General features: G+C 34.6%; 1 protein-coding gene across 1 annotated transcript in view; it reads right to left on the bottom strand.

Moving 5' to 3' along the window:
• Positions 1 to 677: 677 nt before the first annotated feature.
• Mdfic (MyoD family inhibitor domain containing) overlaps positions 678 to 16,849 on the bottom strand; it is a 53,873-nt gene continuing 37,701 nt past the window's right edge. The window contains exon 5 of the mRNA XM_090332233.1: positions 678 to 851. Coding sequence (XP_090188359.1) covers positions 780 to 851 — 72 coding nt within the window. The 3' untranslated portion in view covers positions 678 to 779. The remainder of the gene's footprint in view (positions 852 to 16,849) is intronic.

The following is a 16,849-nucleotide window of genomic DNA, read 5'->3' as shown; positions in this document are numbered from 1 at the left end:
CAGTAGCTCACGTCTATAATCCTCATCCTCAGGAGTTGGCAAGACAAGAGTGGGCCTGGTGGAGTGACATTAACAGATGATGGCTAGGCAGCAATGGGAATCATCAACTCCATTTTCTAGATGGGTCAGGAAAATTACCCAATCTTTTTTCTCATTCCAATTTTACATATTAAGATTTGATTTATAAGATAAAAGTCTAATTAGGTAATTTTATCTCTTCCATATAGAACAACACATTACATAAAGGACAGAAAAACACACATCCTTAGACATGCTGCCAAAAATAGTATATTCATATCTTTAGCATGGCATTTTTTTAAGTGGGGAAGTTTATATATTTAAAGTAATGACTAGTCATTATAGAAGATGATAATCTAAAAGTAGGGTGTCAGCTGCCAAATCTTCATTTTCTGTCTTGTACTTTGCTTTAGAGAAGTAAAGAAGCATGGTAAAATTCTTTTAGTCAGAAAGAAAAAGCAAGAATGTTTAATGATGTTTACTTTATCAAATTATTACTAGTGGGTATGATTTAACATCAGGTTAGACAAAATATGCGTATTCTTCACACTTACCTTCAGGTGAAGAGCCTGTCTTTTGAGAAAAGACAGCATTTACTTTACTCTTCTTAGTGATATCATTGTTTACAGACAAGCTGGACTGAATTTTCCTGTGCATTTTTTGAGAAACAGGAGCTGAAAGTTTGCTATGATCTGTAGCTGAATGTTTGGTCCCATGGTGAATTCCATTTCCATTACTCAGATTTGTGTGGCCTCCATTCTTTATTTTGCCTGTTTCCTCCTCGCTGGATTCCTGTACTGAAGTCTGTGGCTGAGGCAGGCGCTGAGGTTGAGCTAAATTTAAAAACAAGAAAATTGTATCTAATTAAGAAGAAATTTGTACATGAAAATACATTCAATAGTAGAGATGTGCATTACCCATGACTCTAAAATGATGACACAAGAGACAGAAAAGAAAGACAAGCACAGATACAGAGAAAGAGAACAAATCTATAGGAAAATTTGGGGAAAGTACAAACCACTGCTATAATGAAAGAGATAAAAGAAGTCCAAATTAGTAGACTAGAGTATAATTAGGAGTAACTGGGGCAATTTTAAGGAAGAAAAAGTGCAGGGACTTGATTTAGTAGATCATCACAAAGCAGTATTTAATCTGGTAGACATAGACCTATAAATATTGCAATAGGACAGTAGATTCCTAAATACACAGTTCCATGCACAGACATGTAATGCATGTCTCACACAATTCCAGATACATTAAATGTCTCAAAGGAAAGTATAACCTTTTTAAAATAAAAATATATAATAAATAGGAACTAGTTACCTAGTATTTCCAAACATTTTCATAAATTTTGGTAAGTTCTTGCATCCCACAGCTAAAGTCCTCTGTAGGTTGTGATGGATTACAGGAGCTATTATGCAAAGAAATGTCCACTTTGTTTTCTGAAAGAGACCAGTCCAAGATGTCCACTGCACTAGAGAAGTGAAGCCACTCAGTACAGTCAGTAGGTAAGTGCCTGTTGGTCTTGGCAGTGGGGCACAGCTCTGATGTCTACTTCCCGACAGACAAATGGCCTAATAATTGTGTCTAATAAAGTAGAGAGTTTTAAGAAAGTCCTACTGACTGGATGGGTGTGACCCTTAGTTCTGGGACACCAGGAACCTCTACATGCTGCAAAGAAATTAAATTTCTATTTAAATTCACAAAAAGTAGATCCTGGGCTTACTAACTAGAAATGATGGTTCTAACCTCCATTACTCCACAAAAACAAAAACAAAAAGGAAACAATATAAAACAAAAAACCCTCTTTATATCAGTTAAGTAAAGAGACTATTAAAGCCAGTATTTTCTCCAAGTACATCTGAAGCAAAGCTTTCTACAACAACAACAACAAAAGACAATAACAAATATTCACTGTGAAAATTTTACAACTTTCTAATTTTTTAGAATGTCAAAAACATGGAAAGGTGTATCAATGTTCAAGAAGCAATGTACCCACTACCTGATGAATGTAACTGTGATGCTCCTGTACCTCACCCCAACAATAAAATTATTTTTGAAATAGCATGAAAAAAACCTAAAGCTGCTGTTTTAGTCTGTTTATAATTATCAACAACTATAAATTGTAAATTATATAAGAATTGTTAAGAATTCATTGACATTCTAAGTATTGCATGCAAAGCTGTCTCACTTGCACATGGTTCTAACAAATGTCTAAAGGGGGAGCAAGTAATTATCATCTGGGGACCAAGTAAGACTTGTAAGTAGCTTTGGTAAAAAAGACAGGCAATAATATTTGAGTGACTCTTAAGCACACTATTTTCTTCAGTTTTCATTCATTTACTCTATCATAATGAAAATCATCTTTCCATATCAAAATGTTCTACACATGCACATGTTTCAAGAGAGAACAGATTCCTTTTTGTTGTTTAACAAACAAAAGTATGCTTTCATGGAAGCATGCTAGTATTAATACCTGATTTATAAAACTAATCATTTTTATAGTTTTTCAAGTCTAAAGTGATAAACAAATGGGAATAATTGTCTAAAAAGTGAATATTTGGGAATGCCCAAAGTAATGCTATAAAATGTACCAAAACATTTTTCCTAGATGCAAATAAAAACAAGACGACTACCTCCCTATTTAGCAGTGATATATGTAATATATATTCTATATTCTTAAAATTTTTTATTGTTATTATAAAGGTGATGGACAGAGAGGTTGGAGTTACACAAGTCAAGTAAAGAAGACATTTCTTTTTGTACAATGTCACCTCTTCCCTCACTCACTCCATACCCTTTTCATGATGCAGTGCTTCAATGAAGACATTTAAAAGTAGAGAACTATTTCTTTTGGGTGTACAACATTTGATGTAGAGGTTAGTTATCTGCTACTTCTATAATTTCTTGTATCAACTAGAATTGACACTCAAAGGACTGCTACTTAAATTAGAGCTAGTTATGTATATGTACTTAAAATATGCCAAAGAAAATGGTTAAACTTATTATGGTGGTTATTTCAAAGGGATTCTAGTAGTCTCTTCAAATATTTTAGGGCCACAATTTTTCTCGACAAATAATCCAAGCAATCTGAGAATTTGGTTAAGTCATGTTATTGACCAATGCTGCAAAGACATTCTTATAAATCTAAAATGTCACAATCCAAGGTAAATTTAGATTTATTGTGAAATAGCTAAATATCATCAATAAATAAAATTAAAACACGAGTGTGTGTTGTCACAAAATTCTTAAAATGACAGGTTTGACCTTTCCCACTATCAAAACTGACTTATTGCAAATTACTGATCGTAGTTGGAGTTGTATTGTAACATCTTAATGGGACATTTACATTTTGGGCTTCAAAATTGTATCTATTTCTATGGGCAAATAAATAACACTACAATATATTTTTTGGTCCCCTGTCATTTTTATTGTTTTTTTTTATTATAGCTAGATAATCAAGTATGATCTCTAGGCTTAGTTCTTTTTCACATTAAAACAATTTTTAATGATCGTTTTGCCAGATGTGTTTAGTATATCAAACAAAACAGGATAAGACATAGATATATTAGTTATTTGAATTTGCTGATCATTTTTCCTACTTTAACCTTATGTCAAAGTTACAGTTAAAACCAAATAGAAAACATGATTTTATTTTCAAATACAGAACAAAAACTTCTTATAAACTGGACTACAATGACTTGGTCGAAACAGATTTATTTCACTTTATTTTATAGAAGTTGTGTATGGCTTTAAAAAGCACGTTAATATGGGAACAATACAATACTTCTTAAAACACAAGTGATGCCTAGGGACTTGTGCTATTCCTTTAATGATCCACTGCTCTCATTCAGCTGTCTTTCTTTTTTCAAATCTTTACATATGTGACAGCTCTCAAAAGTAGACCATAGACCATCTGGCATTTTCAGAGGTGTAACTTGTGCAAATTCAGCTCTATTGGGAGCACACTGCTATCTTCTGCCTGCATTATAAAGGGACAATAGAATGTAGAACTTATGAGTTGTTTTGAATTATTCATTTTTGCCTGTATATTCAAGAAATTTTACAAACTCTGCATTTTGTACTACATAATCACATGCGTTAAAGGTACAAAGAAACTTTTTGACACCTCTTTTCTACAGAAAGCTGGCATTTTGTTTGATATGTGAACATTCAGCATCTGTTATATCACTCTAAACAGAATGGGTGCTTCTACAAAAGACCCCATTTTAAATTTGCTCTATACCAGTGAAAAATGTATTCCTGATATTCAGTAACAAATGCAGTACAAACCAAAATTTCAAATACCAGTTAGAAGAGCACTCAACATTTTCAAGCTGAATAGTACTGGTCATCTGCTTACCATATGTGTAAAGATTAAAAAAAATCATTGTGCACACAATGCAGCATGATTTTAATTTTAATATCCATGATGAACAGTTACAAATGCCTTAAGAAATGCTGTGCTTCTGAGGCTCCTATTTTCAATCAGAAAAGAAACCAATAGAATTAGGCCTAGCAATTTTTCAATAATAATAATAATAATGATAAAATATGCAAGTAATTGAGTCCATAGCATGAACTTCTCTTGATAACCCTTTAGAAATAAGTAGGTGATATTGTAGCTAGTAATTGTACTTGGAACTTCAGTTCTGGAGAAGCAGTAGAAAGCAATATTTTCCTATAGCAGCCAATCTATGAACATGTCAAACCATCTTCAGTCACTGGTTTCTTTACATAAGTCAGGTCTAATAAAATTACAAATGAATTCTAAGGCTGCTTAGTGAATTTAAGTCATTAATGTTCACATTAAAATAAAATTGGTTAAATCTTAAAGACATTAATATTAAACCTAGGAAACAGAGTAAAAACTGAATTAGCTTTTCCATGGACAACTACAATGTTTCTATTAGTGAGATACTGCACTGTGGTCACTGTGGAACAAACAGATATGCACACACATGAACATACTTATACATACTCCAAAGCACACAATGCACACAGAAGAATGGTAGAGTTTGTATAAAGGCAGATTAAATATTACTTATTAAATATGCTTAAACCATTCAATATTAAATATGGCATATATTAAAATATGCATTTATAAAGAAAGAGTTTTTAAAAAGATGAAATATATCTCATATGATAAAACTATATTAGGGTTTGTTGCTATATAATGGGAATCTAGACTAAAATCATTTAAAATGCATGTGATAATATTCCCTTTTTCTTTTCATCATCTGGATTCAGAGCTTTCTTGATAGACCGATGGTGGTAAAAATCTGCATTCTAATGTGAAATAGCCTAGCACTTGGCATTTTCCATGTTGGTTTCTTATTTCCCTTCCAATGGTCTTCTGAAATAGTGTATTTATTTCTTGAATTTCTGAATGTTTTCACCTTCATTTTATGTATTGTAATGAGGAAATCTATCTTTTGAATTCCAAAACTTTAAGAAAAATACTGCCCATTTAAGAATCCCTATCAAAGACTCTAACTCAAAGGATGGAAACTGCCAGAATGAAGGGCCTTGGGTCATGATTAGATCATCCATTCAATTTCAATTAATTATTCAAATTAAGTCATGAGATGTCATTGGAAACTTTACTACCCAAAGTAAAAAGATAGAATCATGAGTTGTTTTGAAAGCTAATTGCTTTTTGTGTTTAGTCATAGTTGAGAAAAATTAGTCATATTTTAATAAAACCTATAGCAGAAAACTACTACCTTTCTCACTAAACTTATTCTCCCCATTGTTCAAGGCAGGTTCCATTTTCAGCCCTCCTTTGCAGATAGATTTGTGCCATGTGTCTGTGTGGTCTCTGAAGAAGGTAACAGAAGAGCTATTTCTGGCACTTCTGGCTGAGCCTTAGGACTTGGGTGTGCCCTTTTTTATACTATCCTCTAATTGTAATTGTCAGCAGCCAGCTTTGACCAGCAAGGAAAATATCTTACAGGATGTTGGAGAAATTGAAGAGAAGGGATCTGCATGCAGCAGAGTCGAGCCTCTCACTAACATGAGATGTTCATCTCATCTGTTACACAAGAAATTAGCTTTAATACGTTGAAGCCACAGAAATAATGTTAAGACTCAATCTGAAGCACTAATCACCTTTCTCAAGGCCTATCAACCACTATTCACAGAAGAAACAGGCATAATAAGATGTCAGCTACCAATGACCCAACTGACTCTGTGTCACCAAATTTTACTAGAAAAAATATTGCATGATGATGATATTAATAAACCATCTCTCAGTAGCAGTAGAAAAATGACTACCAAATATACATCCTATCCCCAGGCCTTAGAAAGCAAACAGTTTAAGATACAAAAGGTAAACTAGGCAAATTATGGCTCACACTTGCAATTCTAGTCATTCAGTAGGCTAAAAACCTACAGAATCATAGTTCGAAGTCAGCCCAGACAAAAAGTCCATGATATTCAGAAATCATAAAACAGCTGTATTAGATACATGACTCCAGTTAGAAGGGTGTCAGCTTCAGCCAAGCAACCAAGCTGAATGATTACAAGTGATTTTAAGTTCAAATTTTAAGACTGGCAAAAAAGGAAATAGTAAAAAATAATAATAATTCATCTGGTTGTTACAGAGGTAGAATAATGTTACAATTTCTTAGGGAAAAATAGGCATGTGTATGTGTATAATATATTAAATAAATATAAATATGCACAGATATATTATATATCTAAATAAGGTAAGACTGTGATGACTAGTTTTCCTAAGAAACTACCTGATACCATTATAGTACCTCTGTAATAAATATTTATTACATATAGAACAAAATATACATTATATTTCTTTTGCTTCTTAAAGAACCACATTACAGGAACTGGGAGTTTGGCCTAATGGTAGAGTGCTTGCCTAGCATGCATGAAGACCTGGGTTCGGTTCCTCGGTAACACATACATAGAAAAAAGCCAGAAGTGGTGCTTTGGCTCAAGTGGCAGAGCTTTAGCCTTGAGAAAGTCCAAGGACAGTGCTTATGACCTGAGCCCAAGCCCAGGACTGGCAAAAAAAAAAAAAAAATCACATTAGAAGTAGATGTTTGGAAGTCTGTTATTATTACTATATTATATTTTAACAGATAAATTTTTATCAGAATTCTCCAGGTAATAAGTATATAATAGTTACCAAGTCTAGATAGTCAGATAAGCAATATTTGCAATTATATTCATGTCTAATTATAAAATTTACAGCAAAAGTGTTAAATATTTCTTGGGTTTTTTTTTTTTTGTAAAGGTAATGTACTGAGCCATTACAGTTACATAGATCAGGTAGTGAATAAATAACTTTTTGAACAGTGTCACCTCTTCCCTAGTTTCCTCCCAGTTTTTCCCTCCTGATGCTCCTCCCCAAGAAGTCTTATAGTTCATTCTTTTCCAACAGGGTATCTAGTGAATATCACTGCTAAATTAGTTCAATTTTCATCTCACCATTTCTGTACTTTCCCTTCCCCTTCCCCTAACAGACAAACTTAGATAGGAGACAAAAAATACAAAAATCAAAAACAACAAAAAGGGAGGGGACTATCAAAAAGTACATTAAATATCTCTTGTTTCCATTTCTTAGAGGTCATTTTGATAAACATCATTTTATATGTTCATATGTCCATAGTTATTGAGCCTTTGTGAACCTCTTCTATGAATATCCTCCATTGGTTTCACTGTGTGAATGTTTAGTCTTGTTTAATAGATCATATCCAAGTGTAATTTTTGTCTTTTACCATCCATTCTGTTTATAAGCACATTCTAATTATTACAAATGCGGGAAACCATGCAACCTATGTTTTTTGGGGGGTCTGGCTTTCTTTGTTCAAGGTAATTTTTCCTGTATTTTCTTAGGAATAGGCCAATGCCATTCTTTCTGATGAAAGCATAGAAATCCATTAAGTATATATACTACATTTTCTTGATTCATTCATCCACTGAGGGGCATGTGGGTAAGGAGCATCTGGGTTTTGTTTCTTGTTGTGCATAGCTATATTTAAAAAGCACCTGATAGTCTATCTTTATTGAGATAGCGTGTACTCAAATACAACCCTTTAATAACATTTGAAAAGTATTTCACTTAAGTAACTTTAGTTCATACAAACATTAAACAATACATACTACAGTAAATTTAGAATGAATATTCACATTAATGAGAAGTAAAAAAAAAACATATCCCCAAATCCTCAATATTTTGAACTTCAGATTCACTAAAAGGGTTTTGACATGAAATAGAGAATTGAAGGACTATGAAGCATGAAAGAAGACAGCCCATTAGGAAGCAAGCAGAACTCTTACATTTCAACTTAAAAGACACATTGGCTTCTGGATCGATGATGAGTTAATATAGGTCTTAGAGCAAGCCCTGTGTTTGGGTCCCTTTATCCCTCTCTGTGTGACACAGACTTTTGGATAAGTCAAAGATGCAAGTCAAAAAGCTTGATTCTAAGCATTCTCATCCAGGATCAAACCTGCATGAGGAGCAGCTAGTTGAAATAAGAAGCTAGCTCCATAAAGAGAAGAATGAGAACAATGAGATGACTCTATCCTACTGCTTGCCAATAGCAATCCATATTAAATAATAGTGAAATAATTGTTCACATTCTAATCAGTTCTTGGAATGTAGACTATTTATATTTCATTAAGGATAGAACTTCACAATACTCTACACAAATTTGCTTACTGATTGTTACACTATAATTATGTCCATCAGTCTTTATAGCAACAAAATGATAACTCTATTTTTCCAAAGCAGAGGCAAATAAAAAAGGCAGGCATCTTTACTGAAAGATGTTTGAACATGCAGCCAACAATCTTTGATACCAAAATGAAAATAAATTGATTTATTCATGTTATTGTGAAAATTCAAAAGAGGGCACCTCTCTGTATAAATGAAATATAAAAGGTCACTCAAGCCAAGAACACAAACATCGTGAGTAGAGGCAAAGGTGGAATTCATTTCTCTAGTTGGTTACAAGTGTTGGGAGCCGAGTGCAGGGTCAGGCTGACCCATGAATCTGCATCACTGAGTAAGATAACCACCCAAAGAAATGAGATGTCATGTGTGATCGCCATGCCTAACTTTGAGCTATATCGTCGGCATTGTGAATCACCTTCTGGTGAGACTTGATTACCATTGGGTACGAATGTGTTATTGCTTTATCACTCTCTGCTGAGACCTATAGTGAGAGTAAACACGTGGACCTCCCCTGCCTATCCACCTTTGTACTGATAGGCTCCTGGACCCTACATTAGCTGAATGTACTTCCTCAATAAATGAGCTCCTGCCTTGACGGGTCTACCTGACGCGTCTGATTGTCCTCCAGCGCGGGAGGGCTAGATGTGAGCGGTCAGTCGGCCCTCTCCTTTCTTGGCTCGTCCTGGTTGGAGCGTGTTCTCTCTATCCCTCCTGCAGGTCAGGAGGGACCGAGGACTAAAAACCTGGACAACAAGGGCTTGCATTCCAAGGAAATAAGGCCATACTAGGAGCTCTTTACGCAAAGACAGTCATGATGGACACTGACAAGGGATATCTCACAAAAAGTCCTACAGTAAATGAGTCTGCTGGCCACAGAATACAGGCCAAGGTCAAGGAAGAAATGAAAAACCAATGCTTAGTTAGTATAGGGCTTAATCGTATTATCTTCCTTAGCGTCTAGTCAGGAGAAGACTAGTTACATCTTAGGCCAGTACTGTACTTTGGATTACACTGAGGCTGGTCCATTCCTCCTTCATCAGTCATTGAAATTTGATTTAGGGAAGATTATTTCAAAGAAATAATGCACCACTGCCTGGATGTCTGGGAGCAACATGACACAAGTTTTATAGGGAATCCTCTGATCTGAATTTGTATCTCATGAGAAAAGTTAAAGCACATGTATGTTTGATAGGAAGACATCTCATTGAGTATAAACAATATGAGATCATGTGCTTGGAATAATAATAATAATTAAAAGAGTATCTTCTTGAATACAACTACGTACAAGAGTGTAAGTCAGTCAAGATCAGGACCACAGCGGACATACATGCTGTGTCTCCACATCATCCCTTTCTCTTCATAACAAAATAGCTGTTAGTGAGAATAGGACATCACTGATACAAACTCTTTAAAAAGATAATAAAGTGCCTTGAATTACATACAGAAACCTTGGCAACTCTGGACATTTGCTGATTTTCTTTGATAGAAAGCTTCTTAAGAATAAAATTCCACATTCTTAGCATAAAGTCAATCTTATCAGGCACAAATGTACTGAAAAAGAGCCTTGTAGGATGTTGAGCACCCAGTGGACACCCACTAAAAATTAACTGCTGATGATGAATTATACTAGCTTTTAAGCTGTCATTTGATCCCAGCATATCACAACCATCCTGAATAAATCAAGCAACAGTTTGGTACTCAGCACCATTAGAAACTTCACCCATCACCTTCATGAGTCTAGGGAATTGCTGTAAAAGCATAATATGAGGATGGCAGAAATGTGGCTTGAATTCAAGAAATTCTATTATAACAAGGGAATTGGGGCTTCAGGTACAGATATCAAAAGATGTATAGCAAAATACATCCAAAATATGAGTTATGTTGCCTTTCTAAAAACAGAATGAGGGAAGTCAGTGCCAGACTGTGTGTCTAAAATGGTTTTGTTACTTTCCTAACATGAAAATAAACTCAACTGAATATAGTATAAAACTCGAATCTTCTTGAAATTAGAAGAATAGAAAAGCAATGAACTTTGAGTCAGGAAACAGGTAACAAACAAGCATGTCGGCATTGTGAGGTAACTTTCTTGTCCTTTTACTATTAAAAAGCAGTAAGTGCATCAAAAGAACTTTGGTTGTAATCTCTCTGCACAAAATTATTATAGTTGTTTGTTATTGAACACTATGGTTCCACATATTAATGATGAGAAACATCACAGGGAACAAGTTGACAATCGTTGTTCTCACAAGACAGCAAAAATAACCAGATATCCAAAGACAAGGCAGCTCTACTACAACTAATTTCATAGCTAAATCTCATTAAATGCAAGGTCTACAAAACACAGGAAAAACTGTATTTAAATCACATCACCCACTAAGACATCAGAGCAAGCACAAGGCCAGCAAACCCTGTTGCTCAAGACAAACATATCATTGCAGCACCATAAAGACCACTGGCACTCACAACCTTCCATATTTGGGGGAAGGGGATTTATTTTAAAATATAGCACACTAACCTTTATCTTGGACAGTGTGAAGAAACAACATTGTTACAAAAAAATATAGCCTACTAAAACTGATATACTAAACTTGTTCAAAAAAGTTGCTCTCACTTTTGAAATTCTGTAATTTTGTCAAATTTACGTATTGCCAAGAATCCTGAACTAATTTCATCAGTATTAGAAGAATGCTAATCTGTATTCTAACAGCAGACAAGAAACTATAAGTAATGAGAACTAATAAAACCATGAAACAGCAAAACACATTAGTACTAGAAGATAAAGAGCGAGTGGAAGTATGAACTATGTGCAGAACTGTATTTTCTTTATGCTGCAATCTTTTGCAAAATAGTGTGCATTGATGCAACAGTTCTAAGACTAGTTAAATAGTGGTTAAGAAAATTACATTAAGTTTAAAAATAAATTAAATTTACAATTATGTTTATGCCCAAAAGAAAGAGTACTACTATTAACAATACTTCCCCCAAAGAACTGAAAGTATTTTACCGTGGGCAACTACAAATGACATTTTGACAGAGATCTGAAGGGCAAAGCGTCACAAAGAGTAGAACTAAGAATTTCATGAGCTATTCACAACATGTCTAAGGATCTGGGGTATTGATAAGATGAAAAGCCAGTATGACTGGGAACTGAATTAGCCTGCCCCGTAGACCATGTATGCCTCATGGACTTTCCTGCTTAAGCTGATTTTGAACAACAATCCTCAGATCTCAGCCTCCTGAGAAGCCAGTATTACAGGCATAAACCACCAGCACCTCACACACATACACACACACATTTGCATACATATATGCACATATATGCCTACATATGTGTATATATATTCATTTTATTCAAAATAAAAGCATGAACAAATATAATAGAAAAAAATCACAGAATATGCTTCACGAATATTTTGTGGCAATATTCTTCCATAGATTGTGCTTCTTTATCATGTAGGCTATCTCATCATACTAAATTATGCACTTAAAAGACCACTCTCAGGATACATGATCAGAAGTTGGCTTTGATTTGATTTAAGACAGTTCCAAGAGGAGGCTTTCAGGAAGTGACATAACATGCTCAAGTCTATCTAACTACAGCACCAATTTGGACTATTAGGAAACATTTACAGAAATCTTATACTATAATTCCTTTCCAAGGAAGGGAAATATACATCTGTTCTCTGAAATAGATCAGTCTATATGTACTGAAATTCACGACGTTTATGCTAGAGAGAATAGCAGGAATGATTTGATATTCTTTAACAATGAAATGAAAGGTTGTTAAGAGAACTCAGATTCTGATCTTAAGAATCTGTTCAGATTTTACTTACATATTTATGAATTAGTTCTAGTTTCCACATACGAGAAAAACATGAATCCTTGGTCTTTCTAGGCCTGTTTTGCTTAACATAATTTCTCCCAAGTCCATCCATTTTTTTTTGCAAATGACGGAATATCATTCTTCCTAAGGGATGAGTAAAATTCCACTTATATGTGTATAAATGTCACCTTTTCTTGACTTTCTGTTTATTCATTGTGGGGGAATCTGGGCTCTGTCATACCTTGGGTATGGAAAAACAGTACAGCAATGAACATGGTAGTATGGCTGTAGAAATGCAAAAGCAAACACATACGGGTTGTATGCAAGTATTCACAAATGTATTACCAAAGTATGGTATTTGCAAGAATTCAAACAGTATAATTCCTTAGAAAAAATAGCATACAGTCTAACAAAATGAATACCAGAATACTGGTATTTGCAATGTGTTGATAGGAAAGTCAAGTGAAGTGAACTACATGAATGAAAAAAAGAAGGTGAGGAGAAAATGCGATTACAATATTCAAAGCATGTTCTATGAAATTAAAAAACTTGAGCAGGATTAGGGTTTGAGGGAGAGGAAAGATGATAAAAAGGGTTACATTGATCAAGACTCATTATATTTATATGCTGATCTGTTGAATGGAAACTCCTTTGTATAACAACTTAAAATAATACAAATATGAATTTAAAAACTTCAGATTTTAGAAATGAGGTTATTCCCCTGGATTGCATTTATCTTCATATTTCACACTAATTTCATATAATGAGTAATTTTCTAACAGTAGTTCTCAACTTTTCTCCACATTTGGTAATATCTTGTGCGATTTGAAAAACATATCCTTCTCTTGAGACTTTCGTATCTCTTTCCCTGGAGAGCCCTTATTCTTATAATGGACCACAAGTGACTAGAATGCTGACAAAGAATAATTTTTATCATAAAGTCAAACTCCCAGAGGAGAACAATTTGATAGTGAACTGAATAAGTTCTCTGTACCTAGGGCCTTAAAAATTCATATTAATTTCTAGTAATTATTTTCCATTAATATGGTGTTTCAAATCCCTTATTGTGGTTTACAAATTGTATGAGTCACTATATATTCTCAATGATAATTAAAGAACTGAAGTCCTCATTCTGCCAGGATGTCTAAGGATACCTGCTGTTCTCAGATAAATTTCTTATCTCTTTCAGTCTACATTTGCCAACAAAGAAAATGAAGTTGAGTACAGTTATTCAGAAGCACCTTCCTTTCTGCTATATACACACATATATATATATAAATATATACATATACATGTATATTTGCCAGTCCTGGGGCTTCAACTCTGCACTGAGCACTTCAACTGATCACTGTCCTTGGGCTTTCTCAAGGCTAGAGCTCTATCACTTGAGCCTAAGCACCACTTCCGGCTTTTTCTGTGTATGTGGGTATCGAGGAATCGAATCCAGAGCTGTGTGCATGCTAGGCAAGCACTCTATCATTAGGCCAAACTCCTGGCCCATTTCTGCAATATTTTAAGGGCACAGGTCTATTGTTCCCTGTCCACTTGCAAGTCAACAATGTGCAAATGATGCAGTTTTAAGAAAACAGTAGAAGAAGAATCAATGTAAAGACCCACTTCACTTAGGCCTTGTAATATAATCTATATCATTTAAAAAATACTTAGATGTTAATTTAATACCAACACTAAAAATTTCCTTTGTTTTCTAGAGAAACAAATAAGAAAAGTGGACAGCATAACAACTTAGGTAGAAATAGTCAGAGTAGGCAACTTGATCCTACAAGAATACTAGTAATTAGTAGTTTTCTATGTCCTGCCAAGAGATATTAGCCAAATAAGTACTATTCTTTCCATGATCACCCAGATGTCAGGAACTCAAGGCAGCTACTAGTGACGATGGCAAACAGCAAGAGGTGAGATTAAATCTCTCCCCTTTTTAAAATGTTCCAGTTGGAAAAATACTGCATAGAAGAGAATATGAAAATAAACACTTTATCTGGTTCACTGCACGTGGTTCATGACCAGCAAAGCCTACAAGGGGAAAGAGGTTAGAACTATGCACGTTGCAATGGAAGAGAAGGCAGGGTATCCTAATCCTTCAGCTAAATCCTTCACATAATGCTATGTGATGAACTGCTCGCCATGTATTGGTTCCTTACTGCCCAAAGGTGTAAGTGAAGATGGAAGAGGAGGCCTGGTCGTCTAAACCTTAGAACAAGTCCAAAATCTACTCCAGCTTCCAAGATCTCTGGGACCACCAAATGTTGAGTCTTTTGGGATCATATTGACACACATTCTGGTTTCTTAGTCCTAGGATATCAGTTATAATTTTTCTCTATCATCTTGCAGAAACTTCTTAATATATCTGATCCACCATTCTCTCTGACCTGTTTCTTCTGCCTTTAAGGGCATGTTTCAAAATATATCATAAATTTACTACCATTTAAATACATCTTTTGAAAAGAAAGAGATATGTAGGTTTGACCTACATGTTGAGAAACACAAAATTTGGCAAAATATTCATCTTTACAAAATTTTAGTGGTTGGTATGTATGTGCTTAGTTGTTGGTACATATGTGTTTATTTTTCTCTCTGATTGAACTATTTAAATACTTGATGACATTTTAAATGGGAAATTAATCTTAGCGAAGTTTTCATTCGGGGCAGAACTAATTTCTTAACACTTCACAGTATTTTTTCAGTACATTTATGTGAGTGTTTTAGGATCATATGAAACAGACTTTAGTATTCCTGTGGTGGATATTTGGTGAGAAGATTCAAGGCTAATGCTCCACTTTTCTCCCTGGATTTCTGCTTTAGCATATCCAGATATGTCTGGGAATGCACAAGACCTTCTGTCCTTGCCATTGCATAGCTCAATATGATCCTATATTTCTTCCCATAAACCAGTGATTGGTCACTCTTATCATTATTTACAATGAACAACCACTTAGATTTTGATGATTAAATATTTACACTTAGACATTCATGGCTGCCCCCTTACCATCTCCAAAAAGTAATAGTGGATGAGATTTACTTTCAAGGATATTTCAAAGATGCAGAAATTGAAGCTGGGAGACAATGTCTCTCATAACAAATGACCTTCATTCTGGATTCGACTAGAAATCCCAGGACTCCATACCCCTCAACTCTTATACACTCACTCTTTCTCTAGTTCATGGGATTACTTTCTGCATACCTCTCTATCAATACAGTCAAGTTTTCAGTCATTATTTCATGTTTACACTTCCTCCAGATGTTTGTGATTATTATTTTATCTATTTAGAATTGGCAATTTTGCCTATATAATTGTGTATCTTCCCTATATTACAGGATAGCATACTTAACTGGTATCTGTCTTCACTGATAGTTTCCCTCAGGACTCCATTCCTAATTACTAACAGTATGGAAGATTTCAGCAGATCATTCCCAAATCATGGTAGACTGTGGAAGTCAGGGATAGCTGAAAACTCTCTTGGGCAAGGCAGTCTTCAGGAAGCTTTAAAAGACAAAGTCTTGGCCGGGAGTTTGGCATAATGGCAGAGTGCTTGCCTAGCATGCACGAAGACCCAGGTTTGATTCCTTGGTATCATATACATAGAAAAGCTGTAAGTGTTACGTACTGTGGCTCAAGTGGTACAGCACTAGCTTTGAGGAAAGCCCAAGAGCAGTGATCAAGCCCTGAGTTCATGCCCCAGGTCTAGCCAAAAAAAAAAATAATGATTAAGTCTTCTGAATAAAGAATATTTTATGTGGCTTTTTCAAAAGGAATATATATGTGCCAAAGTTGTATGATAGGAATATGTTCTGACTTTACACAAATGCTGTCAAATTTGTGTTAACAGCAAGCTAGCAAACAAACTGTTACTGTTCCTTTCATTTTAAAATGATCTTTGTCCCCCCCCCCGCCCCTGAAAGAAATGCTATTCTAGGATTATAAACTAGCATTTTGCAACTCACCGTAATTTAGTGTTTCACATACTAAAACAGACACTATTTTGGGTCATTATTACTGACCAAGGTATAATTGTAGCTACTCTTTAACCAAAGCTACAAGTTCTAATTCTCAGAGCTTTGCTATCTGATTTTATTTTAAGGCCTAAAAGGTAGTAGTAGGACTTTTGTTTGCTTTTAGCTAAACAAAACAAAAAACCCTCTGGCAAATAAACACCCCCACAAGTGCACTGCTAGTGAACATTAAGTATGTTCTCTGTGAACTGTACCATGTAAATATATTTAACACTGTAGATGTCATCAGAAAAACAAAACAAAACAAAACAAAAAACCTAAATTGAAGACTACTTCCC

Source organism: Megascapheus bottae, chromosome 5 (genome assembly GCF_031878675.1).
Source record: "Megascapheus bottae isolate mThoBot1 chromosome 5, mThoBot2.hap1, whole genome shotgun sequence".
NCBI lineage: Eukaryota > Metazoa > Chordata > Mammalia > Rodentia > Geomyidae > Megascapheus > Megascapheus bottae.
The sequence above is the reverse complement of the archived record's forward strand: the minus strand, read 5'-3'. Positions and strand labels throughout refer to the sequence as shown.